This window comes from Perca flavescens, chromosome 13 (assembly GCF_004354835.1).
Source record: "Perca flavescens isolate YP-PL-M2 chromosome 13, PFLA_1.0, whole genome shotgun sequence".
In the NCBI taxonomy this organism is placed as follows: domain Eukaryota; kingdom Metazoa; phylum Chordata; class Actinopteri; order Perciformes; family Percidae; genus Perca; species Perca flavescens.
Window position 1 is genome coordinate 10481275 of NC_041343.1, and position 24740 is coordinate 10506014.

The 24740-nt window shown below is 40.2% G+C and overlaps 1 protein-coding gene across 2 annotated transcripts; it reads right to left on the minus strand.

The window, feature by feature from the left end:
* Window positions 1-181: 181 nt before the first annotated feature.
* Window positions 182-24005, minus strand: tmem164 (transmembrane protein 164). 2 transcript variants are annotated; one of them, XM_028595825.1, is made up of 6 exons: window positions 23971-24005; window positions 12981-13030; window positions 6313-6379; window positions 4734-4812; window positions 3713-3813; window positions 182-1596 (listed from the first exon to the last, which is right to left on the minus strand). In XM_028595825.1, exons 2-6 carry the CDS (start codon window positions 12992-12994, stop codon window positions 1390-1392), a joined length of 468 nt encoding a protein of 155 aa, XP_028451626.1. In that variant the 5' UTR covers window positions 12995-13030; window positions 23971-24005; the 3' UTR covers window positions 182-1389. The 2 variants fall into 2 exon arrangements, with proteins under 2 accessions (XP_028451626.1, XP_028451624.1); XM_028595823.1 differs by lacking the exon at window positions 23971-24005 and adding an exon at window positions 23013-23964.
* Window positions 24006-24740: the final 735 nt, after the last annotated feature.

The following is a 24740-nucleotide window of genomic DNA, read 5'->3' on the forward strand; positions in this document are numbered from 1 at the left end:
AGCTAGCTTGGCTCTGTCCAAAGGTACCAAAATCATTCTACTGTACAAGCACTGATAAAGCTCAGAAATTAACATGTTATATCTTGTTTGTTTCATCTGTACAAAAAAAAAGTGTTATATAGTATGGTAAGTGTTTTAAAAATACATCCAGATCATGGTTCGAAAATAAAGAAATGCTAACTTTGGTCAACTGAAAGCACTTTTATTGTCAATACAGCACATACACTCAAACCCACAGAAATACAAAAGTTTGTCTCATCCCTTCTTTACAGTGAAGTACAGTACGTATATGCTACAGTAATACACACACCCCTAGCACTTGATATGATATATACCATATTCCGACTTCTTTCTTTCGACAGGGTTGCCAGTAAGTAACCCCAGAATGCCTTGTAAGATTAACTTGAGAATCAAGCAAGTGTCATGGTGCGGGAGTCCAGCCGAGATACATATTTGGTCAAGATCTTCTCTCTCGACAAACATCACATTCATTCCAACGACACGCTGAAGTTTATACCCTATTTAATATGGTCCAATATCAAAACAAAATAACAGACAAAAACATAACCTCCTAGGCAGAGGTAATAACACCACCCCAGTGTATCCATCCATAAATCCTCATCCATCACTGTGAATCTCAGCACGCTATTCGTCCCCCATGTCCCCTGATTATCACAACTGGAATGATCTGAACGGGCTGGAGACAGAAACGCAAATGAGGCTGCTAATAACGCGTTCATACCCTGTACATGTGTGTAGTAAAGTGGGAACAGAGGGACGCCATCAATAACTTTTCCATTTTCAGTCGTGACAACACTGAAAAGTGATCATACATGACAAACTGAAATCGACTATTAAACAAGCAATGCCTTTTACAACAGCTGACATTCACAATCTGTTTCGAAACAGCACAGACAAACAAAATGGCCGCTTTAGCCACTAATATTATGACCTTGCATAACTACTACGTAATGACCTGAAAGATCAGTATTGACATGACTCCCATGTCCTTAAAACTTTACATTTACGAAAAGGCAGCTTGAGAAATCTCCTCACAAATCCACTTACACGTTCCTGGGAACTGTATTCCAAAAAGGAAAAAGAAAAGAAAAGAAAAAAAGGCTAAGTCGGCCCAACTCCACAAGGCTAACTACCAGCCTTAAAATGCCTATTATGTTTGTACATGCGAGTATGTATGCAAGCCAACTACAACACTAAAATAATGACACGTTGATTCACTGGCCCTGAAATGCTCGCTTGTTTCAGTAAATCGGATGGTAAGTCTTAAAAGATGCTTTAAAATGTGGATTTTGAAAACAAAACAAAAAAATCCCATGTAAAGCAGCGATTGGAATGAAAGGCTAGGTCTGTGTGCTTCCCCGTGGACATTCAGTCCACCTTCTTGCTGCGCAGTCGAAGCGTGTCCGGCAGCCACCTGCACACGGAGCCCGTGTGTTGCGAGAGGAGTGTGAGGACCTTCCCGTGCGCGAGGGTCAGCAGGGTCTGGTGGCCCGTCGCCCACACCCGGTACCAAGGCCCGTAAAAGGGATCGGACACGGCCGGGCACAGCATGTTGTTCAGGTTGACCTCAGTTGCCTGGGAAGGGGGAAAGGGGGAGAGGGGGGGGGATGGAGACAGACGGGCTGAGTCAGTCCTAAATATGATGCTAATAGCAATCAGAATATTAAGTACTACCCAGTTGAATAATGAGGTTTTGGCAAATGGCATGGTTGACTTCACTGTACATGTCTTTATAATCATTCATTTCTGCTCCCACTATCACTAAATTGACTGAGGGATGAGTTCACGGCCTGTAAATCCTCCACGGCTCGGTATTTGACAGCGTAGAGCGCTTTGACTGCTGAATGATTAACTTCCATTTTATTACTGATGCTTGCATTTGTTACCATCTAAACCGTATTCAGACTTCTATAGATTTTAAGAGTTTTTTTATTTGGCCCACCGCCAATATACGCTCCACCGTTGCACACTCACCAATGAGAAACCTATGAGATACCTAACACCATACTACATAATATAATTGAACCAATCAAGATTTATTAGTTACTCCATAACCATATACAAGTAGACCATACATGTTATACAATTACTGCGATCACTCCTAACATTGAATTGAAAAACTATTGTACAGGAGGCATAGCCCATGGAAACTTCTTCCATCTGAAAATACATTGTTTGGCTCATCACTACCTTCTAGATTACAAGAAATTATTATTACTGTGTAGAGGAGTGGATGAATGGCTGTACGCGTAGTGAAACTACTATACAAATGTTTTCTTATATCCTGTCCAATATTTTGTGCCCATATATTTGTTAGTCTAACCAACAGGAGGCAGAGAGAGCTAATAAATATTGTTTAATAACCTGCAGGAGGGTGGGAAAAAAATCCCAACACTCCTTGGAACATTATGCAAACCAGTGCAGTGGCTTTGCTGTCATGGCAGTTTAGATCTGTCTGTGTTCTACCACACACAATTTTGCAATCAGGCAGACATGATTTGGTCGTCTCATCTCCCACCCCCCCCCAACCTCAAAAAGCTCTTTCAAACTAAATCTGAATTATACTTCTAATTGGTATTCTACTCAACATGACTCACTCGTGCTGCTGCCTCTATTTTCAATGTACAGTGAGTGCACAAAATAATTGCAAATGTCTCCGAACAGGATATTATTTTTGACATAACCAGCTGCAGAAATGAGACTTTGAATTATATTAACAAAAAAAAAAAGAAAAATAATTCATGAGAATAAAGAAGCAAAACACAGGAAAACTGACTTATCTACGAATGTTTAAACATGGATGCATTTCAGTAAAAGGACTAAATATATTAAACACCTTCTTAAACATCAAATTCAACGACTCTTTAAGGACTTTACAGGCCCAAATAAAGCCTACTACACACCGAGCCGATAATCGGCCGTCGGACAGTCTGGCGAGGTCGGTGACTCGAGGGGCCGTCGGCCTTCATTTTGGCTGATTTGACACGTATAATTGGCGGGGCGGGCAGTGCCGGCAGTCGGCCTCAAATGACCCGGAAATGGGGAGCGGGATGAGGATGACTAGAGTCTCTCCAAATCTGACGAAAATATTTTTAAACAGACCACATATAATTGCACAAAAATAAATAAATTTGGGTCACCATGTCTATTTATTTCTATTTTCTTTTTGTTTGTGATTAACAATTATTTTAAGGCCTTGATTCCCTCCTCCCCCAAATTCACAAACTTTCAAGGATGATTCCAGCCTCTTTAATGTGAATGTTTATTAGTGTCTTCACTCCTCTCTTTCAGTTTTGGACAAAACAAGATGTGCGGATCGACTGATCACCCTTTTCACCAATTTCTGCCATTATATAGTCCAAACAACTAGTCGATTAATCGAGAAAATAATCACAAGTTGCAGCCTGAATTGTGAGAGGGGTGTGTAATAAGCACAAGTTGTGACTTTCAACACCACTTTTTCATATATATATATTTTTTTTTCATATTTAAGCCTACATCATTTTTTTTTAAGCAAAATTGTATGGATGTTTATGTAAATGTGTTCCTGTTGAACAGATGTCTTTGTCTGAAGAAAATGACTTCTCATTCTCCCTGTAAATGAAACCAGTGGCACAAGCGATGGTGTGGTCAATCGTGTACGTTGCCCAGTGAAGTATGATGTAATGACCAGCAGAGGGCTCCATCTTACCAGGCCAAGGACCTGCAAGAAGAGGAAGTGGTAGAGGAACAGGATGCCGTTGGAGAGCAGCGCCCACCACATGTCCCCCAGAGGCTCAGGCTTGTACACACCTGCGAAAAAGAAACACTCGTAAAACCTCGTGGCTGAGCAATTTCCCCTCGGGATTGATCAAAGTTTTATCTGGCCACCCAACCCATTCGCTTCCCTGCGTTGGAGCATTTACAACCTGGCAGTCGAGCCAACAGATAGAACACCCTGCAACCACAGTACAGCCAGGACCAGGATGTGGTGTCAAACTGGCTTTTCCAGTTTCACCACTGCTGGCATTCGCTACCAGTACTACCAGGGGAAGATATTAAAATGTGTACTGATTATGTCAGTTTAACTAGAACAATGAATACTTCCTTTTGTGCGACTCCAGTGTGACGTTACTAATGCACAACGAGGCCCTTCGTGCAGAAGGTAGGATTACTGTGCGAGGCCTCGGATATATCTATCTGACATTTACCTGACTTCGAATGAGATCTACGTTTTGGAAAGCTCCAAACGTTGTGGATGTAACCAGTTATTGGAATTGGAGTGGTTTCTTTTCCACCAATTTCCTGCCTCACATTTACACTTTTCTATATAATTTGCACCTGGGAGCTGCACAGTACACCTTCTGTCTTCATGCACGTACAGGAGACCCTGTACGTGCATGTCCACATCTGCAGAATGTGGTTGCCAATTTGTGCAGACATGCCTTCGTGTTGTCACAAGCAAAAGCAAAAAGGTATTTGCTTAAAAAAACAAACCGATAACTGTGCAGCCGACATGAGCAGTAATCGACACCATGGTTAAACAGACAAAGACAAAAGCAGGTATCTACTGTACGGCAACTCAAACATCATCGACGAAAAGGGAATCCACCCAAGGATAAAAAGCTCAGGTCATTATAGCCTTGCATGGTTGGCACATGAAAGGTATTTCAAGGTGGGTGTCAATGTGAACGGAGAGTACATGGCTGTGATTACGAAAGATCAACACCTACCTCCTTTCCTGAAAAGGTAGAGAGGCACCAGGTACAGCATGGAGTGCTGGATGTAGTAGATCTCCTTCTCAAACGGTAGCTGAGGAGAGAATAAACCATCTCAATTCTTAACAAGCCACATCAGGCAGACATTTCATTTTTAGCCCCCTGTAGCATTTTTTTTTTTTTTTTTTTTTTGATGATGAGGTAAAGAAGAAGTATCTGAGCATTTGGGAAATGATATATTTGTAGATAGTCTGTAACTTGTGAACATAAAAACCAGTGTCAGACTTCCTGCCCTCTGTGTGCGCAGTGCTCTGATGTAGTGTGTAAGAGAAGCATTAATAACCGCAGCCGGCTGTAGTCTGAACTGTGCTCTGTGCGCATGAGCTGCGGGCTCGGCTGGAAAGCAATACTCCAACAGAAGAAACGATTGAGAGAGGTGAAGACAGGGATGTTTATTCCTTATTCTACTGCTAGTGAAATTGAGTTATTAGGGGGCGTGAAAACACGACAACAGAGAATCAAAGCTAACCGCGGATCAGAATCTCAGCCTCGGAAGAAAATGACAACAACAAAAATACAAAGACAACGGGCTACTTTAGCAATACCTCGGTCTTTTTGATGGAAAAAAAAAATGACCGGAGAAAGTTATTATGAGTAGTATATTTTTTTTGTCCCCAATCAGGTCAGCAATAAGTGTTTAATCTAAATATTGTGTACCGCTACTTTTTTACATTTTGTATACATATAATGTACAGTGAATAGTTTTTTACCAGAGACCATGATGCCTTTTCAGTTGAGAATGTTAAAACTGATCAGTGTTCTTTCCTCACACTTCTGTTTGGTAGATCTGCTGTGAAAACTATTTTGAAAGGCAAGCTGATTAATGACATCATGTCCCACCATTACGCACCTCGACATTTCTGTAAGCGCATACTTCCCTTATTGAAAACAAGTTCTTTATCTAATAGGGGACATAGATTTACACGAGAAAACCTTTGCTTTACTGCAGTAGTTAGTTAGTTTAATGCAGTAGGAGCATTTGGTCTTCACCTGGCTCATGTTGGAATTGGATGTTTAAACTGTCAAAACCTTATTTCATTTGGCAAAAATAATTTGAAGTTAGTGTAGTGTATATACTGCATCCGGTCCTTGTCTGCAGCTGTTAGCAAAAGCCTTTTAAGCATGAAGTTGTGCCGGATCTGAACCGATTCCCTCAGATTTCTTTCCCTAAAAACAGCAGATTTCCATCATCAATTCATACTTTCTGCCACTCGAGTCCGACATTTTGTTTCTTCTGCGTGATGGAATATTATTCTTCAGATTCAGGCTCTAGTAGAGGAACTACATTTATTTAATCATTCATGAAAACATCACATTTTTGAGGAGGAGAGACATTTTCACAAAGTCGTCATCCTAAACATATCAAAGCTAAGGGACAAAAACTTGCTTTGCTTTTGGGTTGTCCTAAAAAATTTAATATATTGAATATATTGATTATGAACATCTTCTAACCTCAGAGACAGAAGATGAGAGCAGACGCCTTTGTGAATGAGATCAAGGCTTTGATGAAGATTTCCCAGTACTGGGTACTTACCAGTCTAGTGTTGACTACAGGGAACATTAAAGCCAGTAATGCACCGTTCAGCATGTGGACCTGCAGCCTGAAAACACACCGGGAAAAACAATGAGCCGGTAATTATAACACTGAAATTTTAAAAAGGTCTGATATACCTCACATCTTCCGTCACATCTGCCCCAGACTCCCAGGAACAATCATTTTGACATTGCACGCATCATTGCATTTTCGACATATTAGTTTTGATTTATTGCTGATATAAGCACAGAGGAACAGGCGGAGGACAGTGTAGATTATGTTCTGTGGTGCTGAAAGCCATTCAGAGCGCTCCCCAATGTTGTTAGCAGCAGCTGTCTCTCATTCTTGGGCAGGGTCAGATCCTAGTGGGAGTGTTCATTGGGAGCAGTCAGGTCACTGACGTTTCGGGCAATTAGAACCTTTCTACGTGTACAGTGATGTTGTAGAGACTTGACAATTCTATCATCCATTAAGAAATCCCACTAAAGTCTTTCCAATGATTCTGAGAAATCAGCAACTCTAGCTATTCATTCGTAATTAGTATAAATTAAGATATAATCAAGGCTTTAGTAAGCAAGACACATTCTTCAGCTGCTTCCATCTCACTCACCATTCAGCATACAGTACACAGCCTGTCTGCTCCTGCAGACAGAGGGAGTGTGATGCTTGTTCAGTTCACTTCTGCACATTTCTTTTAACCAACAATTCTTCTAAAAACCACCATATACTAGTGGTGAAAAAACAAATCGATACGCCTATGTGTCGTGATTTTTTTTTTAAACCAATGATTCACCTAAATATTTTCTGTGAATAACGTTCCAGCAAAACAGACCGAAAGCAGAAAATGCAATCAAATGCAGGTTATGTACTTCTTTACAAATGAAATAAATGTCAGACTGACAAGTGATGCGCGTTCTTTTTTAGAAAATGATATACGGTCTCTAGAAGTGTATTATTCAACTTTTGTCTCGGTTAAAGAAGGAAGAGAAAATCGCAATACTCAATACTATGGAATCACAATAAATGAAAATCGCAACAGAAATCGAATCAGCACCCAAGTATCATGTCAACGAATCGGGACAAAAGAATATTGTCCCAGCCCTATACAAAAGCCCAGGAGCTTATGTGTCAAAGTGTGGGCCTCCGTCCATCTTATCTGACTGCTCTCTTTGTCAAATGAGCTAAAATAACTGTTGTGACAGCCAAGGTCATTGGGAAAACAGCAGTGCTGTAGGAATGTCAGTTCAAGTGAGCCCAGCTGTCACTCTGAGGGCCTCCGGACCTTCTAGGAAAAACAGTCCGCTTCATTCAAATTCACCACATTTATTGATCATTAGCAACCGTTGCCCAGTTTGTGTGTGTGTGTGTGTGTGTGTGTGTGTGTGTGAAATTTTATTTATAAAATTATACTTAATAATTTGGTATGTTGAAGTCAAGTCTGTCAATCTAAACAGTCATGATGTGGAAAATAGGCATTTACCTTGACTAAATATTAATTGTTACACTATAATGATTATTACTACTTTTGTAAATGTGTGTAAATGTCTCCGTTTATAGGGAGTTAGTTATTCATAATTCCCCCATAATTGCCCTTCCCTTGATATAATAAAGTCCCATTGGGAAAATAACTTAGAAGTTTAATTCTCAGAGGATGATTGGAAGCCTATTCTACAACAAGTCCATACTTCTTCTCTTGGCTATCGACACAGGCTCATAAAGTTTAAAGTGCCTTCACTTTTCAAGTGAAAAACGATATATATCCCGATATTTTTTTCCGCAAAGTGAGAGCAAATGTTCAGTCAAAGCCAAAATCAAATATGACATGTCACAAGTAGTTTCATAGAGACAGTTGCAAAATCAAATAAATAATAAACCGGTTTCTTCACCTGGTTCATGATTAAATGCTCAGCTGTTCAAATAACAATAAAATGTAAACCTAAATACTGTATAACAGGAGTACCTTTTTTGAAATCAAAGCTCCATATTTGTGATTCGTTCCAAAGGTCAATTAAGCTTTTGATATTAATATAATCTACTTTGTTCAAAATGTAATGCCTCATGCCTGTAAGCCTAGGTTTATAGTCCCATTCTTCCACTTGATACTGCTTCCACTTAAGTAAACTAAAAGATGAACTATCGACTACAAAACAAAGAAACTAATTAATGTGTTAATACAAAGAATATTTATTATGATCGGTTCCAAGTTCCGAGTCCAAACGGAAACTTCACCCTTCTGAACTAAGAGTTTCTGCTTCAAGGTGAAGTTTAAAACAGACTGAAATGTCCAGGCTCATTCCTCCACTATTTATTTCTGTATGTATTTATGCGTTACATGTCATTTTAACGGGCAGTGAGCTCCAGATCCTGCAGCCGCAGACGGTCTCTGCTGCCCCGCTGTAGCTTCTCTCCGTCCGCCTGCCGCCGGCAAACTTATTGGAACTTTCCGCCGATATCGACATACAGGTCGTCCTGGACTACGTGTAAGATCCTACCGATCACCACTCTGTCTTTGGCTGGTCCGATCTGGATCAGCGGGGACCGGCGCAGCAGCGAGGCAAAGCTGTGTTTTTACCCGGGGGAAGAGACGCTGCGGCCGGCCACGGAGCTCTCCGCCTCCCGCTGCCGCCGGAGCTCAGGTTGCTGGTCGAAGGCGGCATACATAATCATAAAACACATTGTCACCTGTTAAATGTTATTCATTGCTGTTTGTTCTTTTCATTTCCTCTATCGAACATAATTAAGCAGTACAAAAGTCCGGCATCTTTAGCGTTGATCTGAATGCTTCGGACCCCTGTTCCAAGATGGCGGCGGTTTTGACGTATGTTTAGAACCTCAAGGCGATATATGTGTATATATCTATGGGAGCAAGGATCACATTTGAACTATATCGATATATGCGATATGGTCTAATTCCATATCTCATTTAAAAATATATCAATATATTTTTAATATCGATATATCGCCCAGCCCTAATCTGAAGTCTCTTTCCCGAAATTCAGCCATGGTGCAGAATTACAGCCACTAGAGCCAGTCCCACAATGAGCTTTCCTTAGTATGTGCCATTTCTGTGTCTGTAGCTTTAAATGCTATTGACGAGGAGAGAGGGGGGGGGGCAAGGTGGAGGGTGGGGGTGTGGCCTTGACCAACTGCCACTTTGCTCATTTGAAAGCCATGATGTCTCTCTCTCATGGGTGGGCCAAATTCTCTGGGTGGGCAAAGCAGAGAAAGGGGAGGTAACCTTGCTCCTTATAACCTCATAAGGAGAAGATTCCAGATCAGCCCATCTGAGTTTTCATTTTCTCAAAGGCAGAGCAGGATACCCAGGGCTCGGTTTACACCTATCACCATTTCTAGCCACTGGGGGACCATAGGCAGGCTGGGGGAATTCATATTAATGTTAAAAAACCTCAAAGTGAAATTTTCATGCCATGGGACCTTTAAAGTCAGTCAAATTTACAGATATTTTTGCCGAGCTTTAATTCCCCCCAAAAAAGTATCCCCATTAAAAACATTGGGGTTTTGATGCCTTTGCTTTTTATAGAAAAAAAATAGTTTTTTCTGGAATAGCCGTTCAAGGTAATTACAAGTAGTTTTAATTGTTACTGGCAGGGTCCGCCAATCCAGCAATTAATTCAAATTAGGGTTGTCATGAAGTCCACGATTCAATTTCACTTTTGATTTTAAGGTCATGATTTGATTTAAAATCAAAACAGCCCTAATTTAAATGGTTCTCATACATTCATTTACTTTCCTGACGCTGCATTACAGCAGTATTAAGTTACTGCTAATGCAAACTGCTGCTGCTTCACATTAAACGTCAACTGGTGCTTCTGTTGCGAAGCAGTCACAGGAAATACAATTTGTCACAGCAATTAATTTCTTCATCAAATTTAAATTTTCTGTTATTCTGTTATATATTGCAGGGAGCAGCAGTTAAGATGGAGAACTGGGGGTGACAGGTTGAAAACCTCCAACTTCTCAGCAAGGAAACCAACTCCTTTTACTGTGCCCTGCTGTTGTTAAGAAAACGCAGTTGCTCACGCAATGATAGTAATAGTTAGCCTAGAAATCTAGACTCCCCCTAGTGGCAGCAAATTTATTTGGCAGCCAGGGGGGGTCTAGGCACTCTCCGTTGACTTTCAAGCTGCAAAAACCAAATTTTGGTCAGGCCAATCACATTGTGTATAGAGTTGGTGGGCGGGGCTTATGGCTGCTGCTGCTGGGAACAGCGGACTTCTGGAAGACTTGGAGTTCAGCTTTTCTTTGATAAAAGAACAAAGAACGGCACAGAAATCATTCTTAAAAAAGGAAGATGTGTTGACCGGATACGGCAAAAGTTTAATCTATCAACTAGCTTTGCTACCTTCTCCGTTGCTCTGCCTGGTTGTAGCGCTATCCTATTACGTGCAGAGGGAATTTGAAAGACAACCGTTTATCCCGCCCCTCGGATCGAGCTCCGTCAATGGTGAGTTCCCAGACCCAACATCTGGATGTGGGTCTGGCTTGTCAGGCTAAGTAATAGTATTAAACCGCACTTTGCTGTTGCTATGCTAACCACAGGTGTGGCCAAATCAACCAGGACTGAAATCTTCATCAGTCAACAGGATTACTTTAAGCATTCCTTTTTTAAATCAATGGTAATTGTTTTTCATGCCATCCCCTCAGGTATTGACAGTGTTTATGTTTCGAAAACTGTGCAGTTTCACTTGACTTTTTTTATTTTTCCTGGTGCAGATAAAATGCCACGTTTACACAAATTACAACTGTCAATCTCCTGAAACAGGACAGAAATCATAAAAGCTTTTCTCGTGGGAAATACCCGTGAAATGTCCAGTAAGTTCATCCAGTATTATATTAACTTCTTTGAGAAATCTTGGCCTGATGGGAAAATATTTCTTATCTGAAGTGACTGACTTACTTTAAGTATTTTGTTTTCCAAAGACAAGAAACTTGTTGGAAAGTGTTAAGCTTCTCAAACTCACAATTGTACTTTTTGTTGGCTACTTTAAGGTCATTATAGGTAAGACACGGCTACAGTGTCTTGACTAAACTGCTACCACTCACTGCAGCTGCTCACTATGTGACTCCCATGGGCTGAGGCAACAGAAAGTGACCCTGCTTGTATTTATTTCGGAGTAAATCCAACTCTGTGTTTCCACTGGCAAAAGCAGTCCTTTTCTCCTGAATAATTAACTGCGCAGAGCAGAGCAGTTGTTGGGGTAGAGAAGACTATAAACCCCAACTAGTACAGTGCTCGTTGAAAATGTGCCTGTCTGGAACGGGCCGATTGCTTGGCCTGATGTATTGCTGCTTGTAGAATTCATCAAAACCAAATTGTAAAAATTACCAAATTTACTTACAGAAGGACCCCGAACCACTTAATATGCAACTCCTCTGTATACCCTACTAATGACGTACTGATTCAGCTGACAGAGAACGTTGCAGATTCAGAATGTAATCACAAAATATCACAATGAAAATGTGGCGTAATCAGATATTAGCCTCATGGACTCATGGCAGTGCGCTACCCACCTGGCCCGTTATGCAGGAGTGTCGCACTGGGGGAAAAAAGGGGACTGAGTACCCAGAGCCCTCATGTGAGGAGGGCCCAAAAAGATGCTAGAATGAATACCTGTGGATGCAGGGGTATTTTGCCTATGGTAATGTTATTAGTGTTGTAAGTTAGCAGTAGACTTATTAACCCGGGGTGAGTCTGATGAAAAGTGCTGTATCTGCCCGGTTCAGCTCTGAGATTTTCGTATTACACAGCGCTGTGAAGGAATAATCTCTGAGATTACATTATATTCTGCCTCTGGTTAGAAGTGGTGAATGTAGGCAGTGTTTCCTCTATGTTGATTTCATTGTGGCGGTGCGCCATGGCAACATTTCTTCCGCCACTTTATCAGAAATAGGGCAGACGCACAATAGTCGCGGTTGCCTTTTAAATAATCCTGCCGACATAATGCACATTGCAATTTAACAACAAGTGGAATGCATGGAATGACTACAAAACAAAAACCTCAGTAGACAAAACATTTCATTAAACTTGTGTGTGACAAATATATGTCAAAATCTAAGCTTTGTCTAGGAAGTGATTAGCAAACTCAGATTTATATGTATATTATTAAAAATCACGCATGGAAATTTACATTAAAAAAAAATTGTTGCATCGAGATGCATCGATAATCGGTTTAGAATCGAATTGTTGGCCTCTGAATCGAATCGTGAGGTGCCAAGAGATTCCCATCCCTATATTCTTGACTAAATACATCGATAGATATTGTGACAATATTTTAAGGTTGACAAATCCAAAATATTTTTTCCAATGAGATTTCAGATAATTGATCAATAATGTGGTACACAGTTTCAAGTGAAATTGTAAGGACAAATTTATATTTTTTTCCAGCTATATACTGACAAGTTTACATGCATGCACAAAAATAGTGTGATGTTAAAACAAATTTGCCTTAGTTAGTATGAATTGAGTTAGTATGTGCTTGTTATCAATGTAGACAATGTAATTGTATGTCACGATATCTCGATATACAATTTAATCATGATATGATTCCATTGAAAGATGATAAATTATCATATTTAATTACTGTCCAGCCCTAATTAGCACTATAGACCACCAAAGACAGACATGAGCCAGGGGTGAAACTACTCACCTAAATACAACCATTGCTGTTTTACATGGCGGGCAGGCCAGCAGGAAGATCTGTTGAGGAAAGCACAGAGAGAGATAAGAATCCACATTATTGCATCAAACTCAGGTCATTATGGAACAGCTTGAATGCTTCAACAGCTCCCAGCGTTCAGTGCTGTAGGAAAAGAAAAATTAACAAATTGCTTTAACACGTTTTTGTTAATATAATAAGAGCAGGAGCTTTGAACAGAGCACCCCACAGGCAAATGTAAAGTGCTTCTTGCTTCTAATAAGAAAAACAAAATGCAGAGTTCAGATGGGACCCAGGAGGATGGTCAAACAATTACGGTAGATTTGAAAGCATTACAATGGCTGCCAGGTGTTGGCATTAATGTATTTTATTGCCTGATTTCAAACAGGTCTGTCGATTAAAACAATCTACAACTCATTGCTCATGGAACAGGAAGAAGAAAAAGAATCAATGGACGTGTATAAATCCTGGACCGAGGTGCTTTGGTACGGCTTTTTGAACTTGTGTTACAAATTCAAACCTTGACCATATGAGTCCAGGTTACATTCACAGCAGAATCACAAATTATTTACATTAATATGCGTTCCCCCAGCCTGCCTATGGTCCCCCAGTGGCTAGAAATGGTGATAGGTGTAAACCGAGCTCTGGGTATCCTGCTCTACCTTTGAGAAAATGAAAGCTCAGATGGGCCAATCTGGAATCTCCTGCTTATGAGGTCATAAGGAGCAAGGTTACCTCCCCTTTCTCTGCTTTGCCTGCCCCGACGATTTGGCCCGCCCATGAGAGAGAGAGACATCATGACTTGCAAATGAGCAAAGTGGCAGTTTTTCAAGTCATTAACTTATTGTTTTCCTGCTTTGTTTGTAATTATGTACATATTACCATTGGCGAATGTCGTATGTAGTTTAACGTGCAAATCGGTCGTCCGACCTGGGTATAGGGGCGAAAGACTAATTGCATTTTTTTTTGCTTTGTAAGGCAGATTTAACATAGAAACACAGTTAGTGGTTCACTGTTCTTTCTGGACATTACTAAAAAATTAAATGACAATATGCAGTGAGTGTAGTATCAAATCAATAAAGTTAGAGACATTGCTACATTACATCAATAGCTACAGACACAGAAATGGAAGACATCCTAAGGAAAGCTCATTGTGGGACTGGGTCTAGTGGCTATAAATCTGCACCAAGGCTGAATTACAGTTAAGAGACTTCAGATACAGTATTAGGAGACCACTAAGGCCTATATAAAAGCATCCAAAGAGCACCATGTCATGGGACCTTTAACATGCATTGAGAACCAAGGAGAAGCCAGTTTAACAGTGGCTTCTATTTCCTTCATTTGCATTCATATCGACATGCTGGCTTTCTATCTGAACGAGAACATAGATTACAATGTGCATCGCATTCCAGTTATACATCTCATCTATGCTCAGTGACCGTGCTATTGGGGCCTGGAGGATACTGCAAACATGGATTGGTTCGAAACACCATCTGACACAAGAAAGAGTTGGTCTGCCTGGAAGGCAAAGGCTGGAAACAGAATTACAAGAAAGCAATTTACTTGAGATCTGTTGTACAACTAGCCACTGGCCAGGGGATATGTCTTAGTGATTGATCGGCACCACACCCATCAACTCTTATCAACCTGCACAGTGAACACAACTAGTTTGTTTTGCAGACACCATCTGTAACAAACACAAACACTTTAAGCACAGGACAGGATTAATTAAGTATTTTCATTAATAATCAGAGTAATAGATTCTTCTTTGTTATTCAGATTTTTTTTCAGAGGAATGAAACAATCTATGAAAATAGCTTTTAATGAATAAAAAAAAAGAAAGTGTGACAGGTGTGCTTTCCCATTGTAACTTACTGTGTGTGTATTTGGGATTATGCCGCCTGCAGTAAACCACTAAAAGACTTAGTCTCATGTCAGGGACATCACACCAATTACATACTGCTCTCTCATATGGAAACCCAGTGTTCTATATTAAATACATAAAAAATACACTATGAAATAAACAAATGTGTTAAATATAGGGCTTAGTCGACTAACACTCATTCAATTGTATTGACTAATCGATTAGTTGATTTATTCTACAGATCTGTAAATCTGAGTTTCTCCGCAAAGACTCATGCAAAAGCACTACTTTACCAGAGATGTGCTCGTACGTTTCTTGGAAATAAGTCATTCAGCATGAAAAAAGCATAAAACATGACTAATCGACTAAAGAAATCTAAGTTGACTAAGACCAAAACGACCGATTAGTCGACTAATTAAGAGGGAGCAGCCCTAGTTAAATATATAAATTAACCATCAATTTGTGAAATAATTTCATATATATATATATATATATATATATATATATTTTTATTTTATTTCCCCCAAATGCTATTACGTTATTCTTATAGTGTCACAACCTAGCTCTTCAGGCTGTGACAAAGTGGGAGACACAGTTTCAAATGATGAACAGAACATCAAAAGGCATGGGATGTGGTGTCAGTAGTGCAGAGGAGGAGAATGGTGTGGGACTGTTGTAAAGTGCATCAAATAAACAAAAAGGGAACAGAGGAGGAACTAACGCTGTCACATAACCAGAGGGGTGCCTGCAGGGAGAGAGCGGGAGTAACAGAGCCCGAGTTTTATAGGAGGGGGAACGCCGGGCTCAGAAGTTACCAAAAGGCACTGATGACCGACCTGTCAATCAAGCAATGAGCAAAAATAGATTTTTCGAATATACTTAAACCAGTGTGTTTTTTAGAAGGTATATTCAAATGTTATTTTTGGCCTATTTTGACAGCCCTAGCCCTCACCTGGTCATCACTTTTGATGTGTGGTTAACTGTCATTAGACTACTTAGTGTTGACAGGAAGTGACTTCCTGACGTCTGTCAAGTGTTGATTAGTGATAAGAGATGAAAAATGGACATTTGGTTGATTAAAAAAACAAACAAAAACAACAACAAAAATGCATTCCAAAGCCAAGTACCAACCTCTACAGAGCTTCAGTTAATGTACAGTGAAATAAGGAAATGATAAAGTCATTCAAAATATCTGGATAGTTACTTGTTGACTTAAAACATTATAAAACAAATGTAAAAAAAAAAGAAAACTTGGTATGACTCCTACACAACACACTAACTAAATTCTTCATCACTGTACACAAGCCTCTGCAGCTCCAATAAACAATCCGACCCAGATTATATCCATGCATGATCACATTTATTAGAGTCAAACTATCATGACGGTGTTGTTCCAGCATTAAAGACACAATTACCTCCAATGGTTGTTTCTCTCCATTAATTTTACAACTGAAACATAAAAGTATCTGGAGGTGCAGCAGGCTGAGGCATAATGCCAAATGATGATCGTCTCCAAACCAAGAAATCTCTCGGGCCTACACAATTTCAGCCTCCAGAAAGATATTGGAAGGCAAACAATAAAAGACTTGAACGAAAATGCACAGTTAAAAGTGACTTGGTTTGATATGGTCAGTAATGTTGTTTTTTTATAGAAAATTTCAGCTACTTTTCTAATGGTGTCACGATTTTGCATGTGACGAAATGAGCTTTAAACTTGAATTATCGAAATCAAAAGCAGTATCGATCATATGGCATTTAAAACACAGTTACGTTTACCTGTCTTACCGGTTTACCTGCTTACCTGTAACTGCACTTTTTGAGACACCATGAACACTGCTAGAGACACAACAGAATTGGAAATTCTTCCTGTTTCTCTGAAGTCACCGGTGTGACAACATCTTTCCTTCCCCCGTGAGTTATGTAAACAAACAACGGATGTAAAGCGTGTGGGCTCTGACTGGACCTAATTGTGCATTCAGGTGCCCCCTTGTTATTGGGACTTTCAGTGCTAACATTTTTTTTTTTTTAATTAAGAATTGAATCAAAAGATTTGGAGAATTGTGACACCCCTACTACCTTCACAATATATACTTGTACGCTGCAAATTAAAATTACTTGAATTGATTGAAAACTTTTTCCACATTGCTGCAGAGCAATTTCAAAGTAAAAGCACAGCTGTGACTGTATACTGTTTTTTTCAAGCTGTGAAAGAAAACCCACTGAAAAGAAAAGATCAATGGCCTACTTATAGATTGACAGATTTCATTACTGAAAAGCCATACTTCCTTTTTTACAAGTGTAGTGATTAAGTAATACAGTATAGTGCTTTGAGCGTAATCTGAATGACTGAGTCAACAATGTGTTCTGCTAGGTGTTATTACTACAGCTGATAAATGTGGCTATATTTAAAGATAATGCCTGATACTGTAGTCAGTTATGTTGATACTGAACGTTCTTTTTTTGCACACAGCTCGTTAACAGCCTGGCATTTCAATTTACAGGCAAGCTCTCGACCTATAAAGCGAAGACAAAGCCGCTAATGTTCGTTGCTGTAGTGTGCTAACAAGCAGTATTTTAAACTCTTATTAAACCCATTCTGAGCTGCTGCAGAAATGCCAGAGGCTTGTTTTGAAGTGGAATGAGTTATTGTTTCATTGAGCCTGTAGCAGTGTTTATCATAAGCCTAGTTAGTACCGATCATTATTTTATATGATCAGTCACACTGGACCCCTGGCAAGGGAAGAAAGTTCACTTGGTAAGGGGGCTCTGTGTTTGGCAAGAGCTTACCTATCAACATGTGTTAAAAGGAAACTCGATCTAATCTATCTATCCGATTCCTGGCATGTGAAGATCAGATTTATGTTTCCTTACTGGAGTCCTGGCATTGCCATGTTACACCACTTTCATGGGACACCGGCTTTTGGTTGTATTGTACCTTTAGAAAAGGGGTCTTAGCACCCCATGTTAACATCCTGTGGGCCACATCTAGCATTCCAACAAACCAGTTTCCCCAATAAAGGGTAAGGGGTAGAGCTGGGCGATATGGAGAAAATCAGCTTTCACAAAATATTTACACAATGACATTTTTGATAAATAATACTAGAACAGTTACAACAGTCTGGTAAGTTCAGAAAATGACATCACTTTACTGTTATGCAGCCTTTAAAACCAGGAAAAGACAACACTTATGTCATATCACGATATTCAAAATCTAAGATGATATCTAGTCTCATATCACGATATCGATATAATATCGATAGATTGCCCAGCTCTAGTAAGGGTTTTATCCCAGCAATGTACATCCGTTGAGCCAGACTGGCACATTGTGTCTGTATATGTATATTTTGTATGTTCCCTCTGTGTACTATGTGATGGACAGTGTGTCTGTATGTTTTTTGTGTTTGGGTGTACCCTTCTGTCTGTGGTATGTTGTGTGTACTTTTATATTTGGACCTTGAGTCTGTAAATAAAGTTATTATTATTATAATAATCAGTCGGACGTCTGTCAGTGGGGCAATGTGGCTGCTCTTGTTCCATGTGGAGGAAAACATAACAGACATCAGTGTTGTCCGATGTGAGGCATCAACTCATCAGTCATCAGACACTGAACTCTTCACCCCCCAGTGGAGTGATACTGGCTTGCTGGCGTTTTGGATATCTGTGTGATCTCAGTGGCAACAGACACAGCCACTCTATGCATACAAAGCATTAGGTTTCACCAACAAATAGTTTAATTACAACTAGATTTAGCCAGGTCAGCAGTGTTGACTCAATATTTATATATTTATAGTAAACAGAAAGGTTTCCCAAAATTATTTTGGTGTTTGTGTGCAGTCTATGACAATGTTACAATCCACAACATTCTAGCAAACGGGCTGACTGCTGGACTGTAATGACGCTGCGGGGCAAGCAATAGAGAGCCAAAGTCACGCCCTTCCGGCCAACGGGACCTATCTTTCGAAAAAATATGAACGAGAGTCAATGGAGAGATAATTATTATTTTTTGATCCCGTTTGAATTGAGCCATTTCAAATATGATGTTCGGCAATTTAAAAGATAATTTTTCAACCGATTTGGTTTGTTGTTAAACTGTTGAAGTACAAGACTGTGAAAATACGTAAGTACGAAGACTATACACTAGGCCTGCACGATTTGGGAAAAAATATGAATCACGATTTTTTAGCTTAGAATTGATATCCCGATTCTCTGCCACAATTTTTTTCTCATGAAGTGTAATGTTTATTGCACACATGAACCATGACAAACACAAATTGGCAGTACCAAACAGATTTTTTTTGGCACCTATAGCACATTGCGCATCACCACAAGCCTGTTAACATAGATGCTTCAATGAATAAAGAAAATAAAGTACATACTGGCCATTTAAGTACAGTAGGCTACCAACAATAGTGACCTATAACACAATGAACTAAATATGGCCTTGACACAGGCTCTATCTGAACTCCTTGAACATGTCTTTACATAATTAAAACATGTCAATCAACATGCTGCAGCTACAGCTTCAGTCTCTAGAGAAATGGAGTTTGTAAATTGCCAATTTAAGTACAGTATCAAAAACAGAATGATTTCTTAGCACACTTTTTAACTGCTTGCCTTTTATAGAATTAACATTAAACTAGCCATTCAAGTAGGTTACCAAAAATAGAAGTTGAACGCACTACTGAATATGGCCCTTAACCATATGGCTTCATCATATTGCACTTTGTGGTGATGTTTGAGGTGCTGGTAAAGTCTTGTGGCGTTACCTTGTGGTGCTGCAACGAGGGCAAAGCATACCTGCAAATCACATTGGACTGACCCTTGTTGTCTTGCTTGAGTCCAAAATACTTCCACACCACCAAATGCGGGCCTTTTTTCGGAATGAGTTTGGTTTGAGACTGAGTGGTTGGCTGATTCTCATCACTTGTACCTGGGTTTTCATCAATATGCATTTAGTTTATTTCCAAACTACCGTGCTCGCTCGACGAGTGAAACACATGACTAAAAGGCGCTTTGTCATTGGCTGAGGGTGAAGCCCTGAACGTTGTGAGAGCTGTTCTACCAAAAAAAAAAAAAAAAGGCCAAAAATGCCCAAATGTTTATTATTTATTTTTTTTTTTTTTTTTTTTTTTTAAATCAAAGTCATTTAAAAATTAAATCGTGAACAGGGTGAATCGATTTTATAACGATTTATTGTGCAGGCCTACTACACACTTAAACGTTGCATGGATGACGTCCCGCTGAAGCTACGATGTCGCTGTGTATCGTACCGGGGATGTAACGTTACTCTAATGAGCAGAGGATCTTGCTTGTTCTTTTGCTTATCTGCTGAAAACACTTCACTGGATAAAACACATCAGGTAAGATAATGTTATATGTGTTGTGGAACAGAGCTAAGCTAGCTAGCTAGTGAGCAAGTTGAGCATCTAGCAAGCTAGGTGACATAAATTGTGTGAGACGAGAGATGTAGTTCACTGAGCGGTTTCACACAAAACTAAGTGGTCATATGACAAACCTACGGCTAATTGAGACTTTCTTCGGCTGAAAAAATATCTTTTAAATTGATGAACATCATATTTGTAATCCATGGCTCAATTCAAACGGGATCAAAAAATAATTTGCCTCTCCCCGTTCACTACCGTTCATATATTTCCCGAATTAAGGTCCCATAAGGTCCACCGGAAGGTGCGTGACTTCGGCTCTCTATAAGGCTGCAGCACAGCAACACAGTCAAGTGGTTATTTTCTCAACACACAGGTGCTAATTACTCAAGGACTGTGGTAACTTCAGCTACAGCAACACGTGACTCGGCACATCTCGCCAGGCAGGCCCCACTGGAACTTTACAAGAGCTTTTTCAGCCCGTAAAATGTACTCATAATTCGAGACTTATCGCTCTCATTTCACATAGTTGCTGGGTTAGCTAAAAAGGAGAAAGGAAGAAGGCCATCTTTGCAATCCTTATGAGATGACTTGATCTTAGACTTCCACTGGGTCAGAAAGCCATTAAGGAAGTACCACACCCATATACTGTAAATCCATAAATGTGTAAAGAAGATGTGGTGGGTGGACTCAGACCATAAAATGAGTCAATATAAGCACACATTTACAGTCGACCAAAGTAACTTCCTGGGAAAACTCACCACTACTAAGCTGTCAAACATTCAACAAACATGAAATCTCCTTCCAGACCATCTCCAGCACCGCATCAAGCCCACAAACATCACCTTCAATAAAGCAAGAGAAGCATAACACACTTCACGTTCCACCTATTTTTCTGATAGTACACAGTCAAATCTCCTAGCTAGCTCCTGGCCCTATTCCCTGCAACAAATAAACTCCTGGAGGCAATCCCTGCAGAGCCATCCCGTTGATGGAAACAAACTTCCTGTTATCCTGTTCCAAAAGTAAAATAGAAATGTTACAAGAAAATGGCAACTTCCACCTCACTTCAGTGCACCTCATCCTTTTTACACCCTACTGTTTTCCTTTCTTTAAATTGATCACACTTAACTGTCATCAAACATGAGGAATATTTACTGTGTGGATTATCTTAACCTTTGTCCGGGATACACAAAGGACATTTTGCTACCATCAGTCAATTCTTCATCACAGCAAGTCATTCGTCAATGTCCACTAGGTGTGACACAACCACATTGTAATCTAAAAATCAGGATGCATCACTGTTACTTGTTCTCCATAGTTCACGTGTATGACAAATGCATTGAAAACACAGTTGGCAGTGACCCGTCGCCATGACCCATGGTGTGCAATCATGCACACGAAGGTCAGCCAACCAGGGGGCGGGGGAGAAACATGCAGGTGCTGTTTATTATCAAAGCAGCAGTGAGAAGAACAGAGAACCTTTGTGTAGTTTTGAACCCGCAAACCTCTGATTCACACTTAATGATATACGACACAATGACATCACCCACTTTGATTCCCATGTTGTATCAATGAGACTCTCATCCAGCCTCCTGTCCGGTTATATACATTCAGCTCAGACTGGACTGCTCCTAGGTGGCTTCACAGCTGTTCATAACATGCCTCTTCTAGTCACAAACAATACGTTCAAAACTGATGACGCCCAGCTCTTGTTGCATATCTCAAGGGCTGAACTTGAGACAACAGGTTTTAGTTAAAAGCAGCACTTTCTGTCTGGACTAATTGCCCTGCTTACTGGGATTATGGGTACAATTTACACCACATGTAAAATGGTGTATGTGCAGTTTAGTGTCCCAAATTCCCTATGGAAGATGGGTTAGGGTCAGGGTTAGAGCTGGGCAATATATTGATATTATATCGATATCGTGACATGAGACTATATATTGTCTTAGATTTTGGATATCGCAATATGGCATCAGTGTTGTCTGTTCCTGGTTTTAAAGGCTGCATTACAGTAAAGTGATGTCATTTTCTGAACTTACCAGACTGTTGTAACTGTTCTATTATTTGCCTTTACCCACTTAGTCATTCTATCCACATTACTGATGATTATTTATCAAAACTCTCATTGTGTAAATATTTTGTGAAAGCACCAATAGTCAACACTACAATATCGTTGCGGTATCAATATCGAGGTATTTGGTCAAAAATATTGTGATATTTGATTTTCTCCATATTGCCCAGCCCTAGTTAGGGTTAGGGTTAGGGTTAGGCGTTCAGTCATAATCCCGCAGATGGTAGCTTTGGGACACTCTGTTTTGGGAAAATAATAAACTAACCTGTCTCAAATGAGACCCTCATCATTTAAGACCCTCATCATTTGGGACACTCCGTTTTTGGAAAATAATTTGGGACACTGAACTGCACGTTTACCAAACGGACGTAGGTTACGCTGATTGTAAAATACCAACCACAGGGTTTCACCATTACTGTAACGTTAGAGGGGTGAGGTCAGACCAACACGTAGCTAGTTGATGAAAGTTGTGCCAAAGTGAAGTCAACTAACATAAAAAAAGTCAACTGACGTGCAATACAAATCAATAACGTTCAATCAACTGTCACTCGGTCTGTTTGAGGAGGGAGGGAGGGGGGGGAATGATCCAGGTATGTCCTTCGATACATTTCATGGCGGTTGCTTTTCCGTTAGCAACCAATCTTGGGAGTGCACACAGAAATAAATACACGTAGTCTTAACAAAACACAAGTCATCCTTACCTGAACCATGGTCATGACATGGCAAGGGTTCAGCAGATATATCACAGTCTTGGTCGCGAATTTGAACCCAACCTCCACTCCAAAAGTCATGCAAAGGGCAACCAGCAACAAGTTCTTGCCCAGGCTGTCCTCCTTAGCCCTCGTGCAGCCCTTTCCGACAACTTTGAGCTCTTTGGAGAGGTTTATTTTACTCAGCGCAACGCAAACCTCCACTAGAGAGATCAGGACTATGACCAGACTTTCACTAATGCGCTGCTGGGGCGCGATGAACGCGGCACACTCGGGGCCCCCGTTGCCTTCAAACTTTGGGTCCACCCCGCCGTAGATCCAGTCTAAAAGGCTGTATATGTTATATCTGGACATGTTCCTCTTCTCGTGTTGGAAAAGATACGAACAAGATGGAATAAAAGACGTCACACTGACTTCTTGGCGAAACATGAACTGCAAGATTTCCCTTTCGTAGTTCGTCTCGTGGTTGAGAGGTAGATATGTAATCCACCGCCCTGGTGTGTTTAAAAGCTAGCTATATCGCCAGACTAGCTCATCCGCAGACAGACCATGGATGTATTAAGAGAACGAGACAGACGAGGAACTTGCGCTAGCAGCAGGAAGCAGCTGTGGCAACACCAAACGTTATCCGTCGCTGTTGCTGGTGGTAACCGTTACTGGGTAACGTTAGTGGCAAGGCTCTCTCTTCTTTCACGTCCCGCACACAACTGCTAGCTAATGTTGACAATTAAATTGACACCATATGAAGCAAGCAAACATGCTGGCCACGTGCTCTTAGTCATATCAAGCTAGACAGCAGTTTGCAGTCTAGCTTGTCTTCTAGAAAGCAGTTTGCAGTATATATATATATATATATCTATCTATGTCTATGGAGGCTGAGTTAGCAACAGTGCAGACACCGGATACGGAGCTAACGTTAGCGTAGCTAGCTAATAGCAACCAAGCCTACCTTGCTGAAGCGTTGATTTTTGATTTGTATTTACCCCGAGTTTAGTCTCTCAGGCTGAGCACAAATCTCATTGGTACACAGCATAGATGCTGCATTCAGCGGCCCTCTGTAAGTGGAAAAATCATCTGTGATGATGTGTGTCAAGAAACTAAACAAATAATTACAAAAAGTAAGAATAGCGACCATATGCAGTAGGACATCATGGTACTATAATTGGCATACTGCATTTGACATACTATGTATTGGAACCAGTTTTTATACGGTCTATTATTGGGACATACTAAATATTTTTCTGGTATACTAACTAGTAAGAAATAATGGGTATTAGAACACACCCACATTGTACTCTGCCTGAGAGCCAAATATGAGGGCATAATAGATACATGGTGAACCAAAGAGGACACCCAACACACGTGATACTAGGGATGGTGCGTTCACGAAAAATCTGGAAACTTCCTATATTCTTGTTGCATCTGAGAAATAAATTGCCGGTGAATGCATAGTTTCCATTCTAAACCTCCATTACTTCATCAGTATAGGGGCTCTTGAGCCAACTGAGTATTACTTTCATTTCACTACATGTTGGGATAATAACAATTATTTTGTTAGTGGGTTTCCTTCTCCACAGGGACAACATCACATGTCAACACATGGTAAAGACAGTAATTCAAATCCATGCTATGCATGAAAAATATTCTCACGTTTTTTTTTTGGAACCCATTATCAGCAAGAGGAGTTTTGTTAAATGATTTGCATCCTGGATTTGGAAT